Genomic DNA, 24183 nt, shown 5'->3' on the forward strand with positions numbered 1-24183 from the left:
AATACATTTTGGTTTGATTTGAAAACTTGAGTTTTCGCTAATGCAATTAGCGCTCTCCTGAATTTAGAGTCAGTTCCACCTTAAGTAATGTAACTGTAACAGCAAAAATAAGTCAGTGATACCCCCCTATGGAGCAGGAATAGAGCAACATCCTCATCTCGGTTGGTGCTTTTCAGCGTTTGGAGTCTCTCCGTTGTCTAAAAACCTCCAGATGGCATTTCTCTGCCGTGAGCAGAGAGAGAGAAAGCCTAGCACCGGACCCAGACACTTTGTTTTTAATACAGTGTGGCCACATAATAACATAGCATCCAGAATACACTATATACCTCATGGCCGTAATATATTACATTGTTAAAAAACAACTCTGACGCAGACGTACAGCTGAAGACAAACGATTCAGACCCAAAGCTGATGACGAACCGTCGATTCCAGGGAAACACGCTCTCTTCGGGGAAGTGTCTCAAACCTGGAATGAGAACAAGTTTCTACAAGAAGCACAAAACATAAGGAAAAACATCCGTGTCGTGTTAGTTGTAATGAAAGAATTTATTAACTGTGTGGTGTGATTTCAGACTGTCCTCACTTTCCTGGGTCTGGGGCTTGTGCTAAAGGACCGTGTAGAGACTTCGTGGAAGCGTCTCAGAGCCAGAGCTCAGACTGTTTCTCATTTGAAAACCAGTGAGAAAATTGAGCCCTTGCAACGAAGAACCACGTATCAGCCGTTTACATTTTAGTCGTAACAGTGGAGACAGTTTTATTGGCTATCAAAACCGTTCTGATTCTACTCCGCTTCTGACGTCAAGCACAGAGACTTTAGAATGGCCACGCCCCCTCGTCTGAGTCTGCCCAATCACAGCACTTTAAAAGACAAGGCTGAACGTAGCAAAACAGACACAAGAAAGAAAGAGAACCGAGCGAAAACGGCTAAAAACCAGGGCTTTCCTTGCTGTGCACTCGGGGTCGGGGTGAACAGCGAGCGGCTCATTGTCATTTAAAGGAACAGGGCTGTTTACACAGGGGGAGAACGTAAATAGTTAGTGTGTATGGTTCTTTGTTGCAATGGCTCCAATCAGTGAACCTGATCTGGAGCAGAGAACTTCATTCTGACCAAAATTGAACGATGTTTTTGAGGCAAAAACACATTATTGTAGTTTAAAATTTAGAGCACACACACACAGGACTTTTATCTTTTAAATCCATAAACACACACACTGGCAGCTGCTTGATTTGAAGAAAAGAAACCTGGTGTGACGTCTGAGAACATCGCTCTACATCCACTACGTCCACATGTTTCTAATGAGTGAGGCGGACATACACACTGCATCATCTCCACACAAAAGCATGAAATCCAAAGGGTCTCTGGAGCTGCGGCACATGAGCCTAAGGTCACCACACTCAACATCAGACGGGAATAACGAGGGGGATAACGCCCCCGGTGCTGTGCTGCTCTGGAGTGGAACTGCGCTCTCTGGAGTGACTCGTCTCGTTCTAGCACCTATGAGTTTGTACGTAGGTGGTGTTTGCAGCTTTGTCCAGGAGGGGGCGTCCCGACCAGGCTGTGGCTGAAGATCGAATCCATGAATAAGTTACGGGAGAAAAAAATAAAAACAACGAGAAACAAAGGTTGCCAGATTCTCGCGAACGCAGATGGACACGTGGTCCCGGTTCGCCGTGGGTTTGTCCATGTCTTCCACGTGATTGTCCCCTCCTCGTCTCTTCGGGGGACACGGGAGATGGGTAACAGTCTTTGATACAAAAACAGGAGGTCGATAAAAACAAGAGGCGAGACTTCCACTCGTTTAAAAAAAGAGAAGAGAGAGAAATAAAAGGAGACAAAGCAATAGAGAGAAGTGAGAGAGAGAGAAATAGAGAAAGATGGAGATGGGGGGACAGAGAGTGACACAGGAAGTGATGGAGAGAGAGAGAGAGAGAGAGAGAGAGAGAGAGAAAGAGATGGGAAGAGATGGAGGGAGAGAGAGACATTGGAAGTGTTGGAGGGGGGGAGAGAGAGAGGGAGAGGAAGAGAAAGAAAAAGAGTGTCTCAGTCCGTGGCTTTGAGGGAGAAGGAGAGTTTGGGCCGGGACTTGCCCTTCCCAAGGATGATCCTCTGCTCCTCTTTCTGCTGCCGCTGCCGCTCCTGCTCCAGCTTCATCCGCTCCTCGTGGATCTTCCGCTGCTCCTCCACGATCCGGAGCTGCTCCTCAGCCTGGAGAACAACACACAAACAACCTGAGTAAACAACAACAACAAGAAGAACATCAACCACGCAAATGTCCCAAAGCCTGTGACCGAGGCTTTAATTCCACTCGCCCGAGACCAGGCTCACCAGCAGCGTCCTAGTGCGATTATTGGGTTTAATAAGTCCAGGAGTCACTGCTGTGTCTGATCCACTCATACCAATACAGCCCATTAGCAGTCAAACAGACCAGTCTCTCTTCCTTTCTCCCTGTCTTTCTCTCTCTAAGCCCTCCCTCTCATATATCTCCCTCTGTCTGTCCTCCTCTCTCTCTCTCTTTCTCATTCTTTATCGTCTCTCGTCCTCCCCCTCTTCTCTCTCGGGTGCTGAAGGAGTGAAGTGATAAACAGGTCTCTTGTTCGGTCCGTGGGGAGATGGAGGCCACAGTGAGGGCAGTGTTGTTCCTGCAGGGAGAGTGAAGGTGAGCAGTCGTACCAGTTTGGCCTGAGCGTCTGCGATCTTGCGGTTGTTCTCCACCAGAATCTTCTCCAGCTCCTCGCGCTTCGACTTCTCTTCCTCCTGCAAAGGGACAGATGTTTCGGTGAGAGACTGACCCCAGACATTCACATCAACTTACGAGGTCCTGAAACCTCCAGACGACCAAGGTTTAAAAGAAAATAAAATGAATGTACAGACTTTTCCCCCAGGTTTCAAGGTGGAACCGGACAACGCCGCTCACCTCTCGAGCTTTCTGAGCCGCCAGCTCCGCGTGCCGCTGTCTCTCCAGCTCCTCCAGCAGCTGCTTCTCCATGATGCGCTTGGCTTCCTCCACGCGCCGCAGCACCTCCCTCTCGATCTCGTCCTTCCTCTTCTCCAGCTCCTCCTCCACCCGCTTGGCCACCAGCTCCTCCACCCTCCGCGCCGTCTCCTCCTCGATCAGACGCTCCTCGATCTCCTGCTGACGGCTGGGAGCAGGACAGAGAGCAGAGGACGTGTCAGTTTCTCAGTGACTCTACGTCAGGTTAAACAGACTTCACCTGACACCAAGACCCTGTAGAATCCTGCTGTAAACCACAGAGCCCACGTGTGGGGGACCCACTCTGTGGAGCATAAACTGCTTTATTCAGGGGCTACATAGTGACATGATTCATTGTGTTATGGTGTTTAATGCTGATAGTGTGGTTATGGTGTTTAATGCTGATAGTGCGTTTATGGTGTTTAATGCTGGTAGTGCGGTTATGGTGTTTAATGCCGGTAGTGCGGTTATGGTGTTTAATGCCGGTAGTGCGGTTATGGTGTTTAATGCCGATAGTGTGGTTATGGTGTTTAATGCCGGTAGTGTGGTTATGGTGTTTAATGCTGGTAGTGTGGTTATGGTGTTTAATGCTGGTAGTGTGTTTATGGTGTTTAATGCCGGTAGTGTGTTTATGGTGTTTAATGCCGGTAGTGTGTTTATGGTGTTTAATGCCGATAGTGTGGTTATGGTGTTTAATGCCGGTAGTGTGTTTATGGTGTTTAATGCCTGTAGTGTGTTTATGGTGTTTAATGCTGGTAGTGTGGTTATGGTGTTTAATGCTGGTAGTGTGTTTAATGCTGGTAGTGTTTATGGTGTTTAACGCTGGTAGTGTGGTTATGGTGTTTAACGCTGGTAGTGTGGTTATGGTGTTTAACGCTGATAGTGTGGTTATGGTGTTTAACGCTGAGAGTGTGGTTATGGTGTTTAACGCTGAGAGTGTGTTTATGGTGTTTAATGCTGGTAGTGTGTTTATGGTGTTTAATGCTGGTAGTGTGTTTATGGTGTTTAATGCTGATAGTGTGGTTATGGTGTTTAATGCTGATAGTGTGGTTATGGTGTTTAATGCTGATAGTGTGGTTATGGTGTTTAATGCTGGTAGTGTGTTTATGGTGTTTAATGCTGATAGTGTGGTTATGGTGTTTAATGCTGGTAGTGTGGTTATGGTGTTTAATGCTGGTAGTGTGGTTATGGTGTTTAATGCTGGTAGTGTGGTTATGGTGTTTAACGCTGGTAGTGTGGTTATGGTGTTTAACGCTGGTAGTGTGGTTATGGTGTTTAATGCTGGTAGTGTGGTTATGGTGTTTAATGCTGGTAGTGTGGTTATGGTGTTTAATGCTGGTAGTGTGTTTATGGTGTTTAATGCTGATAGTGTGGTTATGGTGTTTAATGCTGGTAGTGTGGTTATGGTGTTTAATGCTGGTAGTGTGGTTATGGTGTTTAATGCTGGTAGTGTGGTTATGGTGTTTAATGCTGGTAGTGTGGTTATGGTGTTTAATGCTGGTAGTGTGTTTATGGTGTTTAATGCTGATAGTGTGGTTATGGTGTTTAATGCTGGTAGTGTGGTTATGGTGTTTAATGCTGGTAGTGTGGTTATGGTGTTTAATGCTGGTAGTGTGGTTATGGTGTTTAACGCTGGTAGTGTGGTTATGGTGTTTAATGCTGGTAGTGTGGTTATGGTGTTTAATGCTGGTAGTGTGGTTATGGTGTTTAATGCTGGTAGTGTGGTTATGGTGTTTAGCTTTGTTAGTGTGTTCGTGATGTTTAGTCTTGTTAGTGTGTTTGTAGTGTTTAGTTTGTTTGGTGTGTAGTGTTGTGTGTGGTGTTTAATGCTGGTAGTGTGGCTATGGTGTTTATTATTTTTTTTTATTGTTAGTATATGTGTGTGATGTTTAGTGTTATTAGAATGTGGTTTGGTGTTTAGTGTTGTTAGTATGTGTGTGTGGTGTTTAGTTTGTTTGGTGTTTAGTGTTGTGTGTGGTGTTTAATGCTGGTAGTGTGGCTATGGTGTTTAGTGTTGTTAGTATGTGTGTGGTGTTTAGTGTTATTAGAATGTGTGTGGTGTTTAGTCTTATTAGTGTGTATGGTGTTTAGTGTTGTGTGTGGTGTTTAATGCTGGTAGTGTGGCTATGGTGTTTAGTGTTGTTAGTAAGTGTGTGTGTGGTGTTTAGTGTTGTTAGTATGTGTGTGTGGTGTTTAGTTTGTTTGGTGTTTAGTGTTGTGTGTGGTGTTTAATGCTGGTAGTGTGGCTATGGTGTTTAGTGTTATTAGAATGTGTGCGAGTTGTTTAGTCTTGTTAGTGTGTGTGGTGTTCTAGCATGGGCAGCGTTTCAGAAGCACGGATTGAGATAGACAGGATTTCTGACCTCACACACCTAAGGAACCAATCAGGACGGAGGGTTTACACTAAACTCTGTGTGTTTAAATGTTAGTGCCCCCCCTCAGTGTATTGTTAGTGTGTGTGCTGTCTAGTGCTGGGGGGCTGAGGTTCGTAAACACCATGTAAGAACGGAGGAAGCAGTGAACCGAATCATTAAACACGGGTGACTAAAGCATATCCTACATCTTCCTCTGCCTCTCCAGCTCGGCTTTCCTCTCCTCCTCCTCCTTCTTCTGCTTGTCGTCCCCGGCGCTCCTCTTGCTGAGCGTGCGGCCGAAGATGTCGATCCTCTCGGGTGGCGTGGCAACTCTTTCCCGCTCCCGGGAACGAGTCTTGCTCCGGGATCGAGACCGCGACTCTCTCCGACGGTTCCGCTTCGCCTCCCGCTCCCTCTTCCTCTCACGGTCGCGCTCCCGGGACCTGGAGCGCTTCTTTCCGTGAGCGTGTTTAGCGCCCCCGCTCTTGGAGCGCTTGGAGTGCGACGAGCTGCGGCTCCGCGACCGGCCCATAGCTCACCAGGCAGCGCTGCTCCACGAGCACCGCGGGGGAACGGCGGCTCAAACGCGGCGAAGTAACCGCGCTGAGGGCGCTGTGAACACAGTATCCGCGCCCTTTAATGCTCCGGTTCTCGGCCCGCGTCACTTTGATTGGCTTTGCTTTATTATTAATGTTATTTTTATTTATTTTTGAAGCCGCTCCAACCGTCCAGCTACTAGGAGCCGAGGCCGACACTGCGCATGCGTACAGGCACAAAGCGCAGCGGCGCACGTCCCAACCGACTTTACAGAATAAAAGTCTCTAATTTTTTCGTTTATAACGGAATATATATATATAATATAATTATATATAAACACGAGAAAAAACAGGTATGTGTATGAACTAGTAAAAATTTAAATGTTAAAATAAAAAAGTGTTAAAAATAAATTATCTTTATTCTCTAATATAAATATTTTAGATTTAACATTTATAAATTCACTAGTTCATACACATTTGAGTCACATGGTGGCGCTGCAAGTTCTCTGGGTCCTGGGTGGGATCCTGTCCTTGGATCACTGGCTGTGTGTGGTTTAGTGTGTTCTCACTGTGTCGGCGTGGGTATTCTCAGAGTGTTCCACTTCCCTCCCACAGTCCAAACACACATTGGTGGTCAGAGTGGCATATTAATATTTCAGTGAGTTTATAGCCGAATTGGGTTGTGAGAAGTGGGCTTGGGTTCCGAAGGTTGCTGGTTCTATCCCCACGACTAACAAGAAGATTGGGGGGATGGGAGTGAAGGAACAGCACTGTCTGCTCCCTCAGGGTCCACAGCTGGGGTGTCCTTGAGCAAGGCACCTAACTCCCAACGGCTCCCTGGGCACTGGGGATGGCCGCCTGCTGTGTGTTCAGTGCCCCTAGTGTACTAGTGTGTGTGTGTGTGTGTGTGTGTGAGGGATGGCTTAAATGCAGAAGACACATTTTATTAAACGTTGAACAATCACAAACAAATGCAGTTTTTAAAGTATTTAATATTTATTACTTTCATGTTTCATGCCTCAAATATGTAACTTAATGTAAGTCAATGCAACAATCTTCTAGTTTCATTGAATGATCAGGTACTTACAAATATGTTTAAAAAGTTAGATAAATTAATTAAAACATTGTTGGAACCTTGTATCTCCAAAACTGTAGCATTACAGGAGAAAGGACACGATGTAAAGAGATTTTACTCAGCGCTGTTGTGGAGTTTGGCACAGTGTTAGAGCAACAGTATGTAGTATTTTCACATCTCCAATATGACTGGGATGCTTCACACAGCTGTAATAAGGAGAACAGGGTCCCTGTCGTTATTACCCTGAGCTCAGCACTGCAGAAACTGCACTATGTACATTTTGGAGGAGAGTAGGAACCTACAGCACCCCCTTTTGATTTCCGTGCAGTGCTGTAAAAGTGAGTTACACTCTGCAACTCTAGGCAGCGCCCAGGAGCAAAATGACCCAATCATACCCACTGTTTCTGTAAAGTGAATGGAGATAAATGTATTGAAGTGGGTCGCTAATGATAACACCGATGACCTCCATCTCTTTAATAAACGTCCAAAACTGGCTACAAAATGTCTTTAATTTGGTTGATACGGTCCATCGTACAGTAGAAACATCCCCGGTTCACAGCCAGGGGGCGCTGGCGAGCGCGGCGGTGGTCAGTGTGGTCCACAGGACGGCTGTCAGTGCGCGCGCGGAGCTGCTGAAGCTCTTGTCGTGGACGTAGCTGATGATGGACATGGCGCCCTGGTACGCCTCCTCACACGTGGCCTGGATCTGATTCTCGGGAAGTTCGAAGCCGAACTGACCCTTGTCTCTCAGCTCGAAGGTGAAGGAGAACGGGATCCCGATCAGACGAGCGAAATCCCGGGAGGAGCCGGAGTTGGGGTCTGAAGCAACACACGAGGAACCGTGTTCACTGACATTGTCCATTTAACATACATTGATTTATTATTATTATTATTATTATTAATATTATTCATTGTCTGTAACCGCTTACAGTGAAATTATTGACAGCCTCAGTGTTCAGGGATTTGGAGACCCCTCTGGTGAAAATATGTAACTGCATGTGATGTGCAGAAGAATAGTAACGTGTTCTTGTTTATATAGATTCTGTTTATATTATATAAAATGTTAAGCTGCACTTTGTATGTTATGGGGAGTTGGAGACCCCTCTGGTAAAAATATGTAATTACAAGCAATGTTATATTGGTCCTCACATTAAAGAACTCCTCCATACAAACATAGGGAACCAGAAGCATTCCCCTGATGAATGATCATGGGCTATTTATCAAATATTTATAACTAATTGCATTATTCTGTGTTCAACAGAGTTTCTACTCATTTCAGTTAAGTATGACATTTTACATTTATAAAATTTCATTTTAAATATTTGGAAAAAGTCACTCACACAGCACATCTGGGGACGTCCCCACTGTGTAGTCCGTCCCATGAACGTCTTTAATTGCTTTTGCTGCAGCCAGGCCTACTTCCATCTACACACATATACACACACACACACACGGTTAGCATTTTAGCACATGGATAATCAAATTGCTCAATTAAGTTTAGAAAAGACATCTTAGAAACAATCCCCCAACATTTCTGAGGTAAAATTTTACTTTATTTTTATGGAAACTACAAGACATGGCAGTATTGCGACAGCAGTTGTGTGAAGCTAATGCTAGTGCTAAGCTAAACTTTCATAATGTTTAATTTTCATAATTAAAGCTGCCCGTTTTTAGGTAACTCTGATGCAAAATATTTTCTTTGGAGATTAATATCATTTGTGCATGGTCTTTGTTATTGAAATAAAATAAATATAATAAATAAATATAATTAATTGAGCTAATGCTAACCCCAGAGCTAACCCATGTAACAGTAGGTGGTGTCATACTGTGCAGAAGACAGTTGGGAAAAATGCTAAATAATTAGCTTATACCTTATAAGGTCAATAAAATCTTTAATCTGTTTCTAACCTGTATAAAAGTGTTAATGTATGTTTTAATCTGTTTCTAATTTAATCTGATTTAACTCCTCACCAGTTCATCGTAGTTGGGGGCGGAGATGTTGGGGTGTCCGTAGGGGACGAGGATCAGCTGCCCGTACGAGTGGATGGTCAGGAAACACAGGATCTGGTCTCGATTCTCGCTCAGAAAGTTAGTGACCGCCACAGCTTCGGACTCGGAAAGAGCGGAGTGTCCGTTATACACCTCCGAACAACAGTTCCTGGAAATTCCCACCACTGCGCAAAAGGAGAATGAAGATTTCTTTTACTAAAGAGCCCTTGAACCTTCATTTTTAAGAGTGTAGATATAATTAGTAAGGGATTAGTAGGGATTATTAGTATAAATCAAATAATCCCTGGAGATTTTAAGATGTTCACAGGATATTTCAGCATAGTCTATATGTGCTCTGTCAGATTTCCTCACTTTGAAGAGAAAAGACAAGGGTCAGGTTTAAATCAGATTTGATTCCACTTTGTCTGTGTTCACATTATAAACCGCATTAATCAGATTTAATTTGGTGGTTTTTGATGGTTCTGGTCATTCACATTCATGTCGATTGCCCATAAATTATATCTGATCTAGGACAAGAAATTGAAAGTGACTCAAACCTGATTTGGAAAAATCCGATTTGACATGTTCACACAACGCTGATCAGATTTGAATCACTTTAAGTGGATAGTATCCTTAGTAGTAATAAAGCCGTCGTCATGTCTTCATGCCCATATAAGGAATTCCAGCTCTGTAGGCTGAATTAAGTTGTAAAACACTGGAATTTTTTCCCCATTAAATCTGAGTGTAGAGTGACTTACTTCCCCAGTTAGAGTAGAAGTTACGGTTCAGGTCGGTCCCAACACATGAGCAATTCTCAGTCCCCGGAGACATGGACTTCCTCCACAGACGAGTCTGTAAACATACGAACACGGTACGTAGGCTACAAACCATTTGCTGTTGTGGTCACTGTGTTTGAATAAAGAAGAATGAGCTAACACCAGAGCTAACCAGTGCAACAACACAGTTTTAAAAAAACCTTTGTGATCGACTGTTGTATTTACATAACACACATTCTGTGTGGATTATGTGTGTTAGTCCAGCGCTGTTCAGAGTAAGTGCTATCAGCTACGGTTATTATACATTAGCCAAAATCAGTGCTAGCTGGACTTTTAGCATTTTCGCTATAGTGCTAATCAGGACACGGGAAACACACTATAGTTTTCCAACGATGTTCCAATGAGACTCATTGCAGTAAGGACATAGTTTAAACTCACGGTGTTGTCTTTCCAGGAGTAAACGTAGCCGTCCATGTTCAGAACCGGAGTGATGTAAAAGTCCAGGTTCTTAAAGAGTGTGTTCACCTTCGGGTCTGATTTATAGAAATTCAGAATCTGTTTCAACAGAAAATACAGAAATCAAAATGAGAGAAATTGTAGATATGAATGATATTATTATAAAATCATACGATAAAGATATTGTGGTTAGCAGTCGGGAGGTCGTGGTGAGAGATTTTCCTGTGCTGTGATTTAACGGGGCTCAACACTTCAATATACGATATTTCCACCACAAATGACTTCATTTATCCAGAATCTGGTGCCACACTCCTAGTTTTAGGCTGGACCTGGCCTGTGGTGTTTGTTTTAAGGCTGCTCCATGACTCAGTGCTGGTGGAGGCTGGAGGTGGGCTACGAGAGCTGGTCTAAGGGTGGGCGATATGGCCCTAAAATAATATCGCGATATTTCAGGGTGTGTTGTCAATAACGATATTCTCGGTGATACGAAAAAAACATTTAAAATGACTTACATTAATTTCAAGAACACACTACTGCTACAAAATGAATGTTATTTTAATATGAATTATATTAAATGAATAATGTTTAATGTTAATCCTGTTAAAACTATATTTAATAACATTGTAGTTTAGCACAAATTTCAGTATATTTTCACAAATGTGTAAACATTGACTTATTTTGTAAACAACTGTAACTTACCTAAGATACACATGAAATATATACAGAATATTGATATATTTAATTTCTAAACCACCTCCACACAACTGAAGTCATTTGCTGCATTTGGCTTTTTGACTACGTTTGCTGCCATTGTTTCCAATTTATTAAAGAAGACAGCAGACACATTTCAGACGCCAACTGTTGGGAAACAATACACTACTACGCTACACTACTACTACAGTTCTATGATTTTTAAAACAAATTGACTTAACATTCACAGCTCTAGTTAGCTGGATGTATTCTGATGTTTTGATTACAGCCGAATCAGGTCCAAAGGTTTTATCAAGGACCTCTGTAGTATTCACTTGATTCCTTCCCTTTTCATTTTCCCCAGCTACAGTTACAGATTCTGAATTTCAAAACACTTTCTGGTGAATAAAGGGAACAGACTGCTCCCGTAAAGGCACTCACCTTTTTAACAAAGTACTGACAGAAAGCCGGAGAGATCCACTCTCTGGCGTGAATCCCACAGTCCATCCACACGGCCTTCTTCGGCAGAGTGCTGTTCAGACCGATCTGCAGCAAAGAGGACCAACGCGTCACCACAAGCGGGATACAACCTCGTATCTCCCTTTTTTTTAAAAAGTGTTTTTCATATTTAAATGTTCTGATCTTATTTACAATAAAATATCATTCTAAACTGATGGAATAAACCAGCTATTGAAAAACAACGAACAAAAGTAATGGTATTTAAAGTCATTGAAAGGTGGGACTGTTTACGATACCATGGAAACGGCTTATGATAAACATGGATTACGATTTTATCGATTTTAATTCCATTAAACTACCAGATTTATTTATTTATTTATAAACCATTTGAATTTCCATTTCCTCTGAAAAAAGTTGAATCATTTTTATTAGAGTTCATCGTTAAGAAGAAAAAACCTGAAGAATGTGTGTAGTTTTCCGTTTCTTGCTCCTAATCACAACAACCACAAGCGCCGCTACAATACCAATAATCACCAGTGAGGAGTGAATACCTTCAGCAGAGTGATGTTCCTCTTCTGGTACGTGGTTCCATACGTTACGCTGGAGACGACACCCGGATGATCCCGCTCCGTCTGCTCCATCCACTTGGAAATCTGCGCAAACCACGGGTGAAGAGGACAGGGAACACAATCATGGGCTGCGGTCTACAGCTGAATCACGGAGTAAATTAATGAATTAATAAATGCGTATATTCAATAACACATTTTAATAAACAGCTACAAAAGTAAACGTGAACAACATTATCTAGATCTCAATGTACTTTAATGTTTGTATATGAATGAATGAATAAACAAATAAAGAACCCTCGCCGTGTGTTTGGAGGTGAAAGTTAAACTAACGTTATTCATGAAATAAAACTATAAAAGTAAAGAGCTCTATACATTAAGTCATTCCTCAGGTTGTGTGTCAGTGTTTTAATCAAACAATTCAACGTTTACGAGTTTAAACTTGGAGTTAAAACGGAAAGGAAATACACCTTTTTTGTAAAATATTAAAATGAAAAGATTGAACTGAACTTATTTCAAGGATGTGATCCAGAATAATGTGATTTAGCTTGTAATTAATCATGTAATCTCATACCTTCATTACCATTTATAATCACAAACGTTTACAGACGTGTAATGAACGTTTACCTCGTCCATGGTGTGGTACTTGTTATAATCATAGACTCCTTCAGTTCTGAAACACAAATCAATATAAAACAGCTAAAGAACTCCGTAACGAACACGAGCTGGATGTCGCAGCGCTTTATCGTTAGAGCGATAGCAATGTTATCAGACGCTAACGTTTACAGCAGCGCCACATCAACAACTTTAACACATTCCCCCGGGGAGACGTCTCTTTACACAGAGGTTATTTCACTCATGAACATTTCTTCAATAATAAAGAGTATGAAATGACCAGTGTCACAGCCACAGAGACGTTACATCCACCATCACTCACCTACAGCATGCTTTTTACATGTGTTTTCAGATACGTTTCAGAAGAAATTGAGTTTCATTCAAACGTTTGTCTGTTTAATGAATGTTTAATGTAGCGTTGAATTTGAATTTCACACAGTTTTCAGACGTGTGACTAACCCTCTGTTCACCGAGTTATTTCTTTATCTTCAGAACATTTCAAACCACTTTCAGTTTAACATTCAGTTTAAAAGTGAGTTTTAAACACATTTTAATTAAAATGATCTGTGTTTTTTTACCTGTATTGCAGGAGCAGCAGCATCCACACGGTCAAAACCGATCTGAACATCTCTGTGTCTTTGGCTTTAATCACGTCCCAGAAGAAGCTCCAGAGACCCGTCTGCAGGACCGTATCTGACTCTGCTGTGTTTTTATACACAGCCCTGTGAGATAACACCTGAGGAAACGAGGAGGACTCCCAGCTGGAGGTTAATAACTAACTCCAAAACTCATAAATCTGAATATGGCCGTGACACAACAGTTCATTTACATCTCCCTCGTGACGTAAATCAACACCATGTTGAAATTACGGCAGAGGGATTTTGATAATTAATGAACTTTGGCAATGTTTACAAGTTTTATGATATTTTCAGAAATTAAGTTAGCGTTAATATTTCACTGTAACAATTCTCAAGTAAAGGGCAGCACAGTGGAGCATCAGATGGTGTCTCTGTCATACGTTGTGGGAGTCCCGCTCCGGGTGACTGTCTGTGAGGAGTGTGGTGTGTTCTCCCTGTGTCTGTGTGGGTTTCCCCCGGGTGACTGTCTGTGAGGAGTGTGGTGTGTTCTCCCTGTGTCTGCGTGGGTTACCTCCGGGTGATTGTCTGTGAGGAGTGTGGTGTGTTCTCCCTGTGTCAGCGTGGGTTACCTCCGGGTGATTGTCTGTGAGGAGTGTGGTGTGTTCTCTCTGTGTCTGCGTGGGTTTCCTCCGGGTGACTGTCTGTGAGGAGTGTGGTGTGTTCTCTCTGTGTCTGTGTGGGTTTCCTCCGGGTGACTGTCTGTGAGGAGTGTGGTGTGTTCTCCCTGTGTCTGTGTGGGTTTCCCCCGGGTGACTGTCTGTGAGGAGTGTGGTGTGTTCTCCCTGTGTCAGCGTGGGTTACCTCCGGGTGATTGTCTGTGAGGAGTGTGGTGTGTTCTCCCTGTGTCAGCGTGGGTTACCTCCGGGTGATTGTCTGTGAGGAGTGTGGTGTGTTCTCTCTGTGTCTGCGTGGGTTTCCTCCGGGTGACTGTCTGTGAGGTGTGTGGTGTGTTCTCTCTGTGTCTGCGTGGGTTTCCTCCGGGTGACTGTCTGTGAGGAGTGTGGTGTGTTCTCTCTGTGTCTGCGTGGATTTCCTCCGGGTGACTGTCTGTGAGGTGTGTGGTGTGTTCTCTCTGTGTCTGCGTGGATTTCCTCCGGTTGACTGTCTGTGAGGAGTGTGGTGTGTTTTCCCTCTGTCTGCGTGGGTTTCCTCCAGGTGACTGTCTGTGAGGTATGGGAAGCCGTTCAGGAAATAATTATAATGTACTTTGTACATATATATTGGTTTATGGAGAAACTACTTGGTTTAATGGCACATACATTGGTTTTAAACTGTTGGTTTGTATATATCGGTTTGTGAGTATATATTGGATTATCAGTTTATACATTGGTTTCCTAGCATATATATTGGTTTGTATGTATTGGTTTGTGGGTATATATATTGGTTTGTGGGTATATATATCGGATTACCAGTACTTACATTGGTTTTCCAGCGTATACATTGGTTTGTGGGTGCATATATTGGTTTGTTTATATCGGTTTGTGGGCGTGTATTTTGTTTTGTTTATATCGGTTTGTGGGCGTGTATATTGGCTTATGTATATCGGTTTGTGGGCATATATCGGTTTGTGGGCGCATATATTTTTTTGTTTATATCGGTTTGTGGGCGTGTATATTGGCTTATGTATATCGGTTTGTGGGCATATATTGGTTTGTGGGCGTGTATATTGGTTTGTGGGCATGTATATTGGTTTGTGGGCGTGTATTTTGGTTTGTTTATATCGGTTTGTGGGCATATCGGTTTGTGGGCATGTATATTGGTTTGTGGGCGTGTATATTGGCTTGTGTATATCGGTTTGTGGGCATATATCAAATCAAATCAAATTTATTTATATAACGCTTTTCACAACTGATGTTGTCACAAAGCAGCTTCACAGAATTCCAGTAAGACAAAGATTTGACATGAAATGTAAAAACAAATGTAAAACCCTCAAGTGAGCAAGCCAGGGGCGACAGTGGCAAGGAAAAACTCCCCCAGCTGAGGAAGAAACCTTGGGAGGAACCAAGGCTCACAAGGGGTGACCCATCCTCCTCTGGTCAATCTACTGGTGATGATAGTTAGTAGTCCGTGAGAACTTCAGTGTAGGGACAGCTTCAAGGCACTTGGTGGTTGCTGGAGCGTGGGCAGCTGGTCTGAAGCGTGGAGGAGGATCTCGACAGTCATCCATCAGTGTCCAGACAGACAGGTGGGCAGTCGTTTACTCGGAAAAATGTAAAGGGATGGAATTAGTTTTGAACTGTTTTGTGTTTGTAAAGTAGAAAATATGAAAATTTCCAGAGTGTGGCTAATGACTCCGGCAGATCTGACTATGACAGCATTAACTAAAAGGAGAGAATCAGGAGGACACACAGACACGGGAGCATCCTGAAACACTGGCATCCCTCCGCTCCACCGTCAACAAACCTGAGTGATCGACACCAGCATCTCAGTTTACTATAATTCCCTGTGTCCATGGACCCCCCGGATCTGCCGCCTTTATCTATGGGGGAGCATTAGCTACCAAAAGATAAACTAAACAAATGTGTTTTTAGCCTAGATTTGAAGATCGCGACTGTGTCTGAGTCCCGAACATTTTCTGGAAGATCATTCCAGAGTCTGGGGGCTTTATAAGAAAAGGCTCTTCCCCCAGCTGAGGCCTTCTGAATTCTGGGAACAATTAAAAATCCAGTATTCTGTGATCTGAGTGAACGTGGAGGCTCATAATAGGAAATTGTATCTTGAAGATATTCAGGAGCGAGCCCATGTAGAGCTTTATATGTTAATAACAAAATTTTGTAATCAATGCGGAATTTAACAGGCAGCCAATGAAGTGATGATAAAACTGGGCTGATATGTTCAAATTTTCTAGTTTTAGTGAGGACCCTGACTGCAGCATTTTGAACTAGTTGAAGTTTTCTTAAATTGCTGCTGATGCATCCTGACAGTAGTGCGTTACAGTAGTCAAGCCTTGAAGTAATAAAGGCATGTACTAATGTTTCTGCGTCCTGAAGGGATAAGGCATTTCTAATCTTAGCAATATTGCGAAGATGTAAAAAAGCTGTCCTAGTGATTACTGCCTATGTGTTGATCAAATGATAAATCCGGGTCAATTATGACACCAAGATTTTTTGCTGCTGAAACAGGTTTAACTGGAGAGTCAGCGAGATTTAAAATTAAATCTGATAATTTATTTCTTGCCACTTTTGGACCCAAAAGCAGGACCTCTGTTTTGTTGCTGTTTAGAAGGAGGAAGTTACGCAACATCCAGCCTTTCACGTCTTTTACACAGTCCTCTATTTTCTTTAATCTGTGTTTTTCATCGGGCTTGGCTGAAATATACAATTGTGGGTTGTCTGCGTAACAGTGAAAGTTAATGTCATGGTTTCTTATAACTGTGCCTAGCGGTAACATGTATAATGTAAATAATAATGATCCTAAAATAGAGCCTTGTGGAATTCCAAATCTTACTTTAGAATAATTTGAATTTAGATTGTTTACTTTTACGAATTGATAATGTTCCGTTAAGTAAGATTTGAACCATAATAGGGCTGTCCCTGTGATTCCAACCATGTTTTCTAACCTTTCTATGAGAATATTGTGGTCTATTGTATCGAAGGCTGTGCTGAGGTCAAGAAGCACCAACAGGGATACGTGGCCTTGATCAGAGGCAAGAAGAAGATCATTTCTTATCTTGACTAGAGCTGTCTCTGTACTATGATGTTGCCTGAATCCAGATTGGAATTTTTCATATATATGATTCTTATGTAGATATGAACTAAGTTGTTGGGCCATAGCTGTTTCTAAGATCTTGGACAGAAATGGCAAATTAGAAATAGGCCTGTAGTTAGACAGTGTACTAGCATCAAGATTTGGTTTCTTGATCATAGGTTTAATAACTGCTAGTTTAAAAGCTTTGGGTACATGGCCCAGACTAAGGGATGAGTTTACTATCGTTAAAAGAGGATCAATAATAGCTGGTAGTACTTTTTTGAGCAACTTTGTGGGAATTGCATCAAGTGTGCAAGTTGTACAGTTTGCGGAGGTGATAATCTTCTCTAGTTCTAATTGTGGGAGTGGGTAAAAGGTTTCAAGTCTTTCTTTTACATTTAAATTATGTTTTATATCATTCACATCGGGTGGCAGCCAGGATTGATTTGATTCTGTGGCTTGAGTTTGTTGTCTTATATTCTCAATTTTATTATTAAAAAAGTCCATAAAATCTTTACTGGTGAGAGTTGCTGGAATAAGTTGTTCAGAACCTGCTTGAATTTTTGTAATTCTAGAAAACACACTAAACAGTGCTCTCGGATTATTTTTATTATTGGAGATCAGCGAGGCCAGATATGCTGAGCGAGATTTAGTGAGGGCATTTCTATACTCTATAAGGCTGTCCTTCCAGGCAGAATGGAACACTTCAAGCTTGGTTGATCGCCATTTCCGTTCTAGTTTTGTAATGTTTGTTTTAAAGTACGGGTCTTATCATTATACCATGGTGCGAGCTTTTTCTGTCTTATACTTTTATGTTTAAGTGGTGCTACCTTTTCTAAAGTAGATCGACAGGAATTTTCTAGGTAATCAGTTAGTACATCTAGGTCCATTGGGTCTGATGGAGTTGGAACTGGGGTCGATAGTTCTGGTAGGTTTTCTATAAATTGTAGGGCGGTAGATGGTTTTATTATACGCCTTGTAGAATAGCGAGGGTTCCTACATATATTATGGCTAAAACGTAGCTCATATGAAATTAAGTAATGATCGGAGATTGCTGAGGATTGCGGTAAGATATTAATTTTGTCAATGTTAAGACCTAGTGTCAGAACTAAGTCTAAAGTGTGGCTGCAGTAGTGTAATACCAATAGAGTCTAAGATTGACGTAAATGCCTTTTTTAGTGGGTCACTTTCCTTCTCAAAATGGATATTGAAATCTCCTACAATTATAACTTTATGATTGCACACGGCTAGGTTTGTAGCAAAATCGCTGAATTCTTTCAGAAATTCTAAGTAAGGCCCTGGTGGTCTGTAAATGTTGCATAATAAAAATGCGTCCTTTTTTGTGACCGGATTTGTAATAATAGTGGAGAGAACCTCAAAAGAAGAGAAGGTGTGACATTGTTTAAGACTAATTTCTAGGGTATTTTGGTAAATTACACATACTCCACCTCCTTTGCCTGATATTCTTGGGCTATGTGCATAATTATAGCCTAGGGGGTGGCTTCATTTAGTGCTAAATATTCATTTGGTCTAACCCACGTTTCCGTGAGACAGAAAACATTGAATTTATGATCACTTATAATATCATTTACGATGAGTGCTTTTGAGTTTAGTGATCTTATGTTGAGTAACCCAAATTTTTGTTCTGAGGTGTTGCTGCTAGGTGTTGTGTATGATTTAATATTGATTAGGTTGCTGAAACAGGCTGATTTTGTTTTTCTACTTTTACATTTAGGTCGGGGGAAAGACACAGTCTCAATACAGTTGAACCTGGGTGACGCCTCAAGACAGTTCGCAGACGGTCGGTTTAGCCTGTCTGTCTGCGGCCTGGTCCCGGCTCTGGATTGTCAGCAGCTATCTACACTACTCTGCTGACTAACTAAAAGACTATGTGCTATGCTGCAAGAAAGTAAGGCAGGACCCTCCCGCGTGGGGTGGATACCATCCCTACCTATAAGACCAGGCTTGCCCTCAAAACGAAACCAATTGTCTATAAAGCCCACTTGATTTTCGGAACACCACTTGGACATCCAGCAGTTTAACGCCCAAAGTCTGCTGTAAGCTTCATCACCACGAATTGCAGGTACTTACCGCTTTTAATTGATTTTAGTAACTTACACCAAGAACGTTACTCCAGGGTCCGGTGGCAGTTTTAGTGCCTCTGTAATAAATATTCCTGCGGAGACAATCTAAAAGATAGATCTATGGATGGTTAGTAGGTTATAAAAACAGATATAAATTCAGAAATAACAGTAGAAACGAGTAAACAGGAAAACCCGAGCGATCAAAACAGCTTCCAAACGGGTCAACTACAAGGCTACACAGATATATCGGTTTGTGGGCGTGTATATTGGTTTGTGGGCATGTATTTTGGCTTGTTTATATCGGTTTGTGGGCATATATCGGTTTGTGGGCGTGTATATTGGTTTGTGGGTGCGTATTTTGGCTTGTTTATATCAGTTTGTGGGCATATATCGATTTGTGGGCATATATCGGTTTGTGGGCATGTATATTGGTTTGTTCATATCGGTTTGTGGGCGTGAATATTGGTTTGTGGGCGCGTATTTTGGCTTGTTTATATCAGTTTGTGGGCATATATCGGTTTGTGGGCGCGTATATTGGTTTGTTTATATTGGTTTGTGGGCATATATCGGTTTCTGGGCATATATCGGTTTGTGGGCGCATATATTGGTTTGTGGGCGCGTATTTTGGTTTGTTTATATCGGATTGTGGGCATATGTTGGTTTGTGGGCGCGTATATTGGTTTGTTTATATCGGTTTGTGGGCATATATCGGTTTGTGGGCGCGTATTTTGGCTTGTTTATATCGGTTTGTGGGCATATATCGGTTTCTGGGCATATATCGGTTTGTGGGCGCATATATTGGTTTGTGGGCGCGTATTTTGGTTTGTTTATATCGGATTGTGGGCATATGTTGGTTTGTGGGCGCGTATATTGGTTTGTTTATATCGGTTTGTGGGCATATATCGGTTTGTGGGCGCGTATTTTGGCTTGTTTATATCGGTTTGTGTGTGCATATATTGGTTTGTGGGCGTGTATATTGGATTCTGCACTGCATGGTAGAAATTTGCCGCTCAGTGCTGTTCAGCGAGCAGCCTGATTTGATTGTGCTGCGCGGTTTTAATGAACCTCAGTTTGGACAAATTTTTGACATATTCCAAATAAAACCGAGTGGCCCGGTGACAGAGCTCCGCGATTATAAATACTAAATAAAGGTCATAATAAAGATAACAAAGCTCAGACGAGCCAAATGGATTACGTTCTACAACAGTGTGTTTTCTACGACGCTGAAGTTAGCTCCTGATTCGCAGAGCCGCGGTGACCGAAAGGGACTGTTCGATGTGTACATAATGCTGCGCACATTGCTTTTAACGCTTCATGGACTAATGAATAGCGCTAAATACAGGAAGTAACAAACGGTTTACCCTCACAATGCACAGAACAAGCCATAAACATGTACGAAATCTTTTCTTTTCAAGTAGTTTCTCCATAAACCAATATATATTTACAAAGTACATTATAATTATTTCCTGAACGGCTTCCCATAGTGAGGAGTGTGGTGTGTTCTCCCTGTGTCTGCGTGGGTTTCCTCCAGGTGACTGTCTGTGAGGAGTGTGGTGTGTTCTCCCTGTGTCTGCGTGGGTGTCCTCCGGGTGACTGTCTGTGAGGAGTGTGGTGTGTTCTCCCTGTGTCTGCGTGGGTTTCCTCCGGGTGACTGTCTGTGAGGAGTGTGGTGTGTTCTCCCTGTGTCTGCGTGGGTTTCCTCCGGGTGACTGTCTGTGAGGAGTGTGGTGTGTTCTCTCTGTGTCTGTGTGAGTTTCCTCAGTTTTATTAATAGCTTTCAGTTATTTGCTTTTTGAAGTTCCTCCTAAGTTTATAGAAGTGTAATAACACGATAACAAACAGCTCTAATATAATAATGAAACCCATTCATAGATCAGTGACGTCAAACTGCTTAAAGGAATCAGGAATTTGAAAACGGGGTCTTGTACAGAACAATGTATTGTATGTAGTGTAATGGTTTCGTCATTTCTCTGTCTCTCTGTTGCTCAGACAATTACATCATATTATGACTCCAGACCTTGGGCAAGATTCCCAACATTTCATTCATCGACATCTGTACAGCAGCGATACCATTTATAAATGATTTGTGTCAGATTGTTATTTAGAGTTTAAATGTAGTAAATGAAGTTATTTTTCCATCGTCATCATCATTTCCGTATTGAATTATTAATAATTAGAAGGGTAGAGGTCACTGGTGTTTGTGTAGAGGTGATAAAATGCTGGAGACGTCTTGTTTCATTCTCCACCACTGTACGTCAACACCGTTTTCACTCTCCACATTAAACACTGCGCAGATGAAGGGCCTCAGTGGCTGTTTACAGCTCAAACATGGAGTCATGGGGAAACGCAACAAAACGGATGGCGTTTCTCTTTAGTGAAGCGAGAGCTGACGATACAATTCATAACTGATCTAATGAGTCCTCAACATGTAATGTCTAGTAAATTAAATATATAGCTAACATCTTATTGTAGAACAAACTTTCTGACCTTAATGTCTGTATGGAACCAGAACAGCTGAATCAGAGCAGTCTCCAGGAGAGTTCCAGTCCCTCCTTAAAAACACCTCAGTCCTAAACCAACAGAGCAACGCAGTTCACACATTTCAGACTCGGCCCTCAGCGCTCTGAAGGAGTCGAGACGGGAAACAGAGGAAAAAACTAGACAAAAGAGGGAGGTCCTCACTCAGAGAGACACTGCTTTACAGTGATTCACACACACTTACACACACACATACACATACACCCACACAGACACTCACGCACACACACACACATACACACACTCACGCACACATACATACCCATACACACACACACACTCATGAACACTCACACACACACACACACACTCACGCACACATACACGCACACTCACACACACGCACACACACATATACTCACGCACTCACACACTCACACACACACTTACACACACACATACACATACACCCACACAGACACTCACGCACACACACACACACACACACTCACGCACACATACATACCCATACACACACAAGCACACACACACACACACTCATGCACACACACACACACACACTCACGCACACATACACGCACACACACATATACTCACGCACTCACACACACTCACACACACACTTACACATACACCCACACAGACACTCACGCACACACACACACACACTCACGCACACATACATACCCATACACACACAAGCACACACTCACACACACACACACACACTCACGCACACTCACACACACATGCACACACACATATACTCACGCACTCACACACACTCACACACACACATATACACACTCACAAACAGACACACATACAAACACTCACACAAACAAACTCACACACATACACACACATATACACACTCACAAACACACACACATACAAACACTCACACAAACAAACTCACACACATACACAGACACAGACACACACACTCATGCAGTCACTCACACATTCACTCACACCTGTGGACATTTTTTATGTATTTTACAAAGAATATAACATTAAATGGTGACTTGTGCCCTTCGACCACCTTAAATAATGTATGAGTTATTCTTCTGCCTCTCTTCCACCTTAAATGATGGTTCAGTTTTATTATAATGTCTCCAGTCCACCTTAAATGGTGCAACAGAAGCTGTTTTCATGCTCTGCATTTTGTGTTTGTTTATTATACATTGGGCTAAAGTTATCTGGCTAAACTGAGAAATACACACACACATACACACACAGGTTCTATTCGCTATCATTTCGAAGCAGCAGATGGCACCAAACACCAACTTAACATGAGGCAGTGATGTGAAGATCAGAGGAGAGTCCAGACAAGAACAGTCCACAAACCCTGCAGCAGTCTAAGGTCAGAGGGGGGTCCTGGGCCCTGAGGGGCATGGGTCCCCTCTCCAGAACCGCCAGGAGAATTTGGGGCAGGGGGGGAATGAAGGAACAGCACTGTCTCCTCCCTCAACATCCACGGCTGAAGAGACCTAGAACAAGGCACCTAACATCCACCTGCTCCACGGGCACCGTGGTGACTTCCCATCACTCCAGCGAGTGTGTGTGTGTGTGTGTTCACTGCTCCTTAGTTTGTTTCCATGGGCGGATTTATGAATTTAACCCTTTAGTCTCCAAACATATTGGATAAATAGTATGTAACGTCTGTTGTTGTATTTTATTTCCCAGACATCATTAATTCTTACTGAGTCATATGTTGTGTGTGTGTGTGTGTGTGTGTGTGTGTGTGTGTAAATAGAAGTGTGAAATGACAGGCCCAGAGTGGAAATTAATCACAGCCCTGGTGTAAAGTCCATATTTAAAACTAACACTAGGGTCCAGTAAAATAAGACCCCCACTCACACACACACACACACACACACACCCTGAGCCACGGGATGCTGTCGGTTTCTGTGTTTTGTGTTGTGTCCAGCCCAGCGAGTAAACAAGAACACAATCCTACATCCAGTGTGAGGAACTGATACCTGCAAGTGTGTGACAGTGTTTCCCTGGTACCTCTCCACAGCCATGAATTTCGCTTTGAGTGTGGACCATGAAAAGAGTGTTTCTGATAAAGTGGCCAGTGAGTGTCAGTAGAAGGGGGGTGTTTCTGATAAAGTGGCCAGTGAGTGTCAGTAGAAGGGGGGTGTTTCTGATAAAGTGGCCAGTGAGTGTCAGTAGAGGGGGGTGTTTCTGATAAAGTGGCCAGTGAGTGTCAGTAGAAGGGGGGTGTTTCTGATAAAGTGGCCAGTGAGTGTCAGTAGAAGGGGGGTGTTTCTGATAAAGTGGCCAGTGAGTGTCAGTAGAGGGGGGTGTTTCGGATAAAGTGGCCATCGAGTGTTAGTAGAAGGGGGGTGTTTCTGATAAAGTGGCCAGTGAGTGTCAGTAGAGGGGGGGTGTTTCTGATAAAGTGGCCAGTGAGTGTCAGTAGAGGGGGGTGTTTCTGATAAAGTGGCCAGTGAGAGTCAGTAGAGGGGGGTGTTGCTGATAAAGTGGCCAGTGAGTGTCAGTAGAGGGGGGTGTTTCTGATAAAGTGGCCAGTGAGTGTCAGTAGAGTGGGGTGTTTCTGATAAAGTGGCCAGTGAGTGTCAGTAGAAGGGGGGTGTTTCTGATAAAGTGGCCAGTGAGTGTCAGTAGAGGGGGGTGTTTCTGATAAATTGTCCAGTGAGTGTCAGTAGAGGGGGGTGTTTCTGATAAAGTGGCCAGTGAGTGTCAGTAGAGGGGGGTGTTTCTGATAAAGTGGCCAGTGAGAGTCAGTAGAGGGGGGGTGTTTCTGATAAAGTGGCC

The 24183-nt window shown here is 42.8% G+C and overlaps 2 protein-coding genes across 2 annotated transcripts; both read right to left on the minus strand.

Annotated features, from left to right (window-relative positions):
- Window positions 1-205: 205 nt before the first annotated feature.
- arglu1b (arginine and glutamate rich 1b) lies at window positions 206-6071 on the minus strand. The gene is made up of 4 exons (XM_066659669.1): window positions 5533-6071; window positions 2916-3141; window positions 2672-2755; window positions 206-2206 (listed from the first exon to the last, which is right to left on the minus strand). Exons 1-4 carry the CDS (start codon window positions 5856-5858, stop codon window positions 2042-2044), a joined length of 801 nt encoding a protein of 266 aa, XP_066515766.1. The 5' UTR covers window positions 5859-6071; the 3' UTR covers window positions 206-2041.
- Window positions 6072-6886: 815 nt separating this feature from the next.
- Window positions 6887-13199, minus strand: cpo (carboxypeptidase O). The gene is made up of 9 exons (XM_066660730.1): window positions 13067-13199; window positions 12501-12546; window positions 11859-11960; window positions 11290-11394; window positions 10141-10257; window positions 9685-9778; window positions 8909-9111; window positions 8278-8362; window positions 6887-7756 (listed from the first exon to the last, which is right to left on the minus strand). The coding sequence occupies exons 1-9, from the start codon at window positions 13114-13116 to the stop codon at window positions 7491-7493; spliced, it is 1068 nt and encodes a 355-aa protein (XP_066516827.1). The 5' UTR covers window positions 13117-13199; the 3' UTR covers window positions 6887-7490.
- Window positions 13200-24183: the final 10984 nt, after the last annotated feature.

Source organism: Hoplias malabaricus, chromosome 2, assembly GCF_029633855.1.
Source record: "Hoplias malabaricus isolate fHopMal1 chromosome 2, fHopMal1.hap1, whole genome shotgun sequence".
NCBI lineage: Eukaryota > Metazoa > Chordata > Actinopteri > Characiformes > Erythrinidae > Hoplias > Hoplias malabaricus.

What these genes read in the sequence shown, in the direction of transcription:
- arglu1b (XM_066659669.1), bottom strand. Translation starts at nt 5,858, where the DNA reads ATGGGCCGGTCGCGGAGCCGCAGCTCGTCGCACTCCAAGCGCTCCAAG. An exon ending in CTGGAGAGGCAGAGGAAGAT is followed by an intron (nt 3,142 to 5,532) that starts GTAGGATATGCT and finishes TCCTGCTCCCAG; the next exon opens with CCGTCAGCAGGAGATCGAGG. An exon ending in CAGACGCTCAGGCCAAACTG is followed by an intron (nt 2,207 to 2,671) that starts GTACGACTGCTC and finishes GTTGTTCTCCAG; the next exon opens with GCTGAGGAGCAGCTCCGGAT.
- cpo (XM_066660730.1), bottom strand. Translation starts at nt 13,116, where the DNA reads ATGTTCAGATCGGTTTTGACCGTGTGGATGCTGCTGCTCCTGCAATAC. An exon ending in GTCAGTACTTTGTTAAAAAG is followed by an intron (nt 10,258 to 11,289) that starts GTGAGTGCCTTT and finishes CTGTTGAAACAG; the next exon opens with ATTCTGAATTTCTATAAATC. An exon ending in GACGTCCCCAGATGTGCTGT is followed by an intron (nt 7,757 to 8,277) that starts GTGAGTGACTTT and finishes GTGTTGCTTCAG; the next exon opens with ACCCCAACTCCGGCTCCTCC.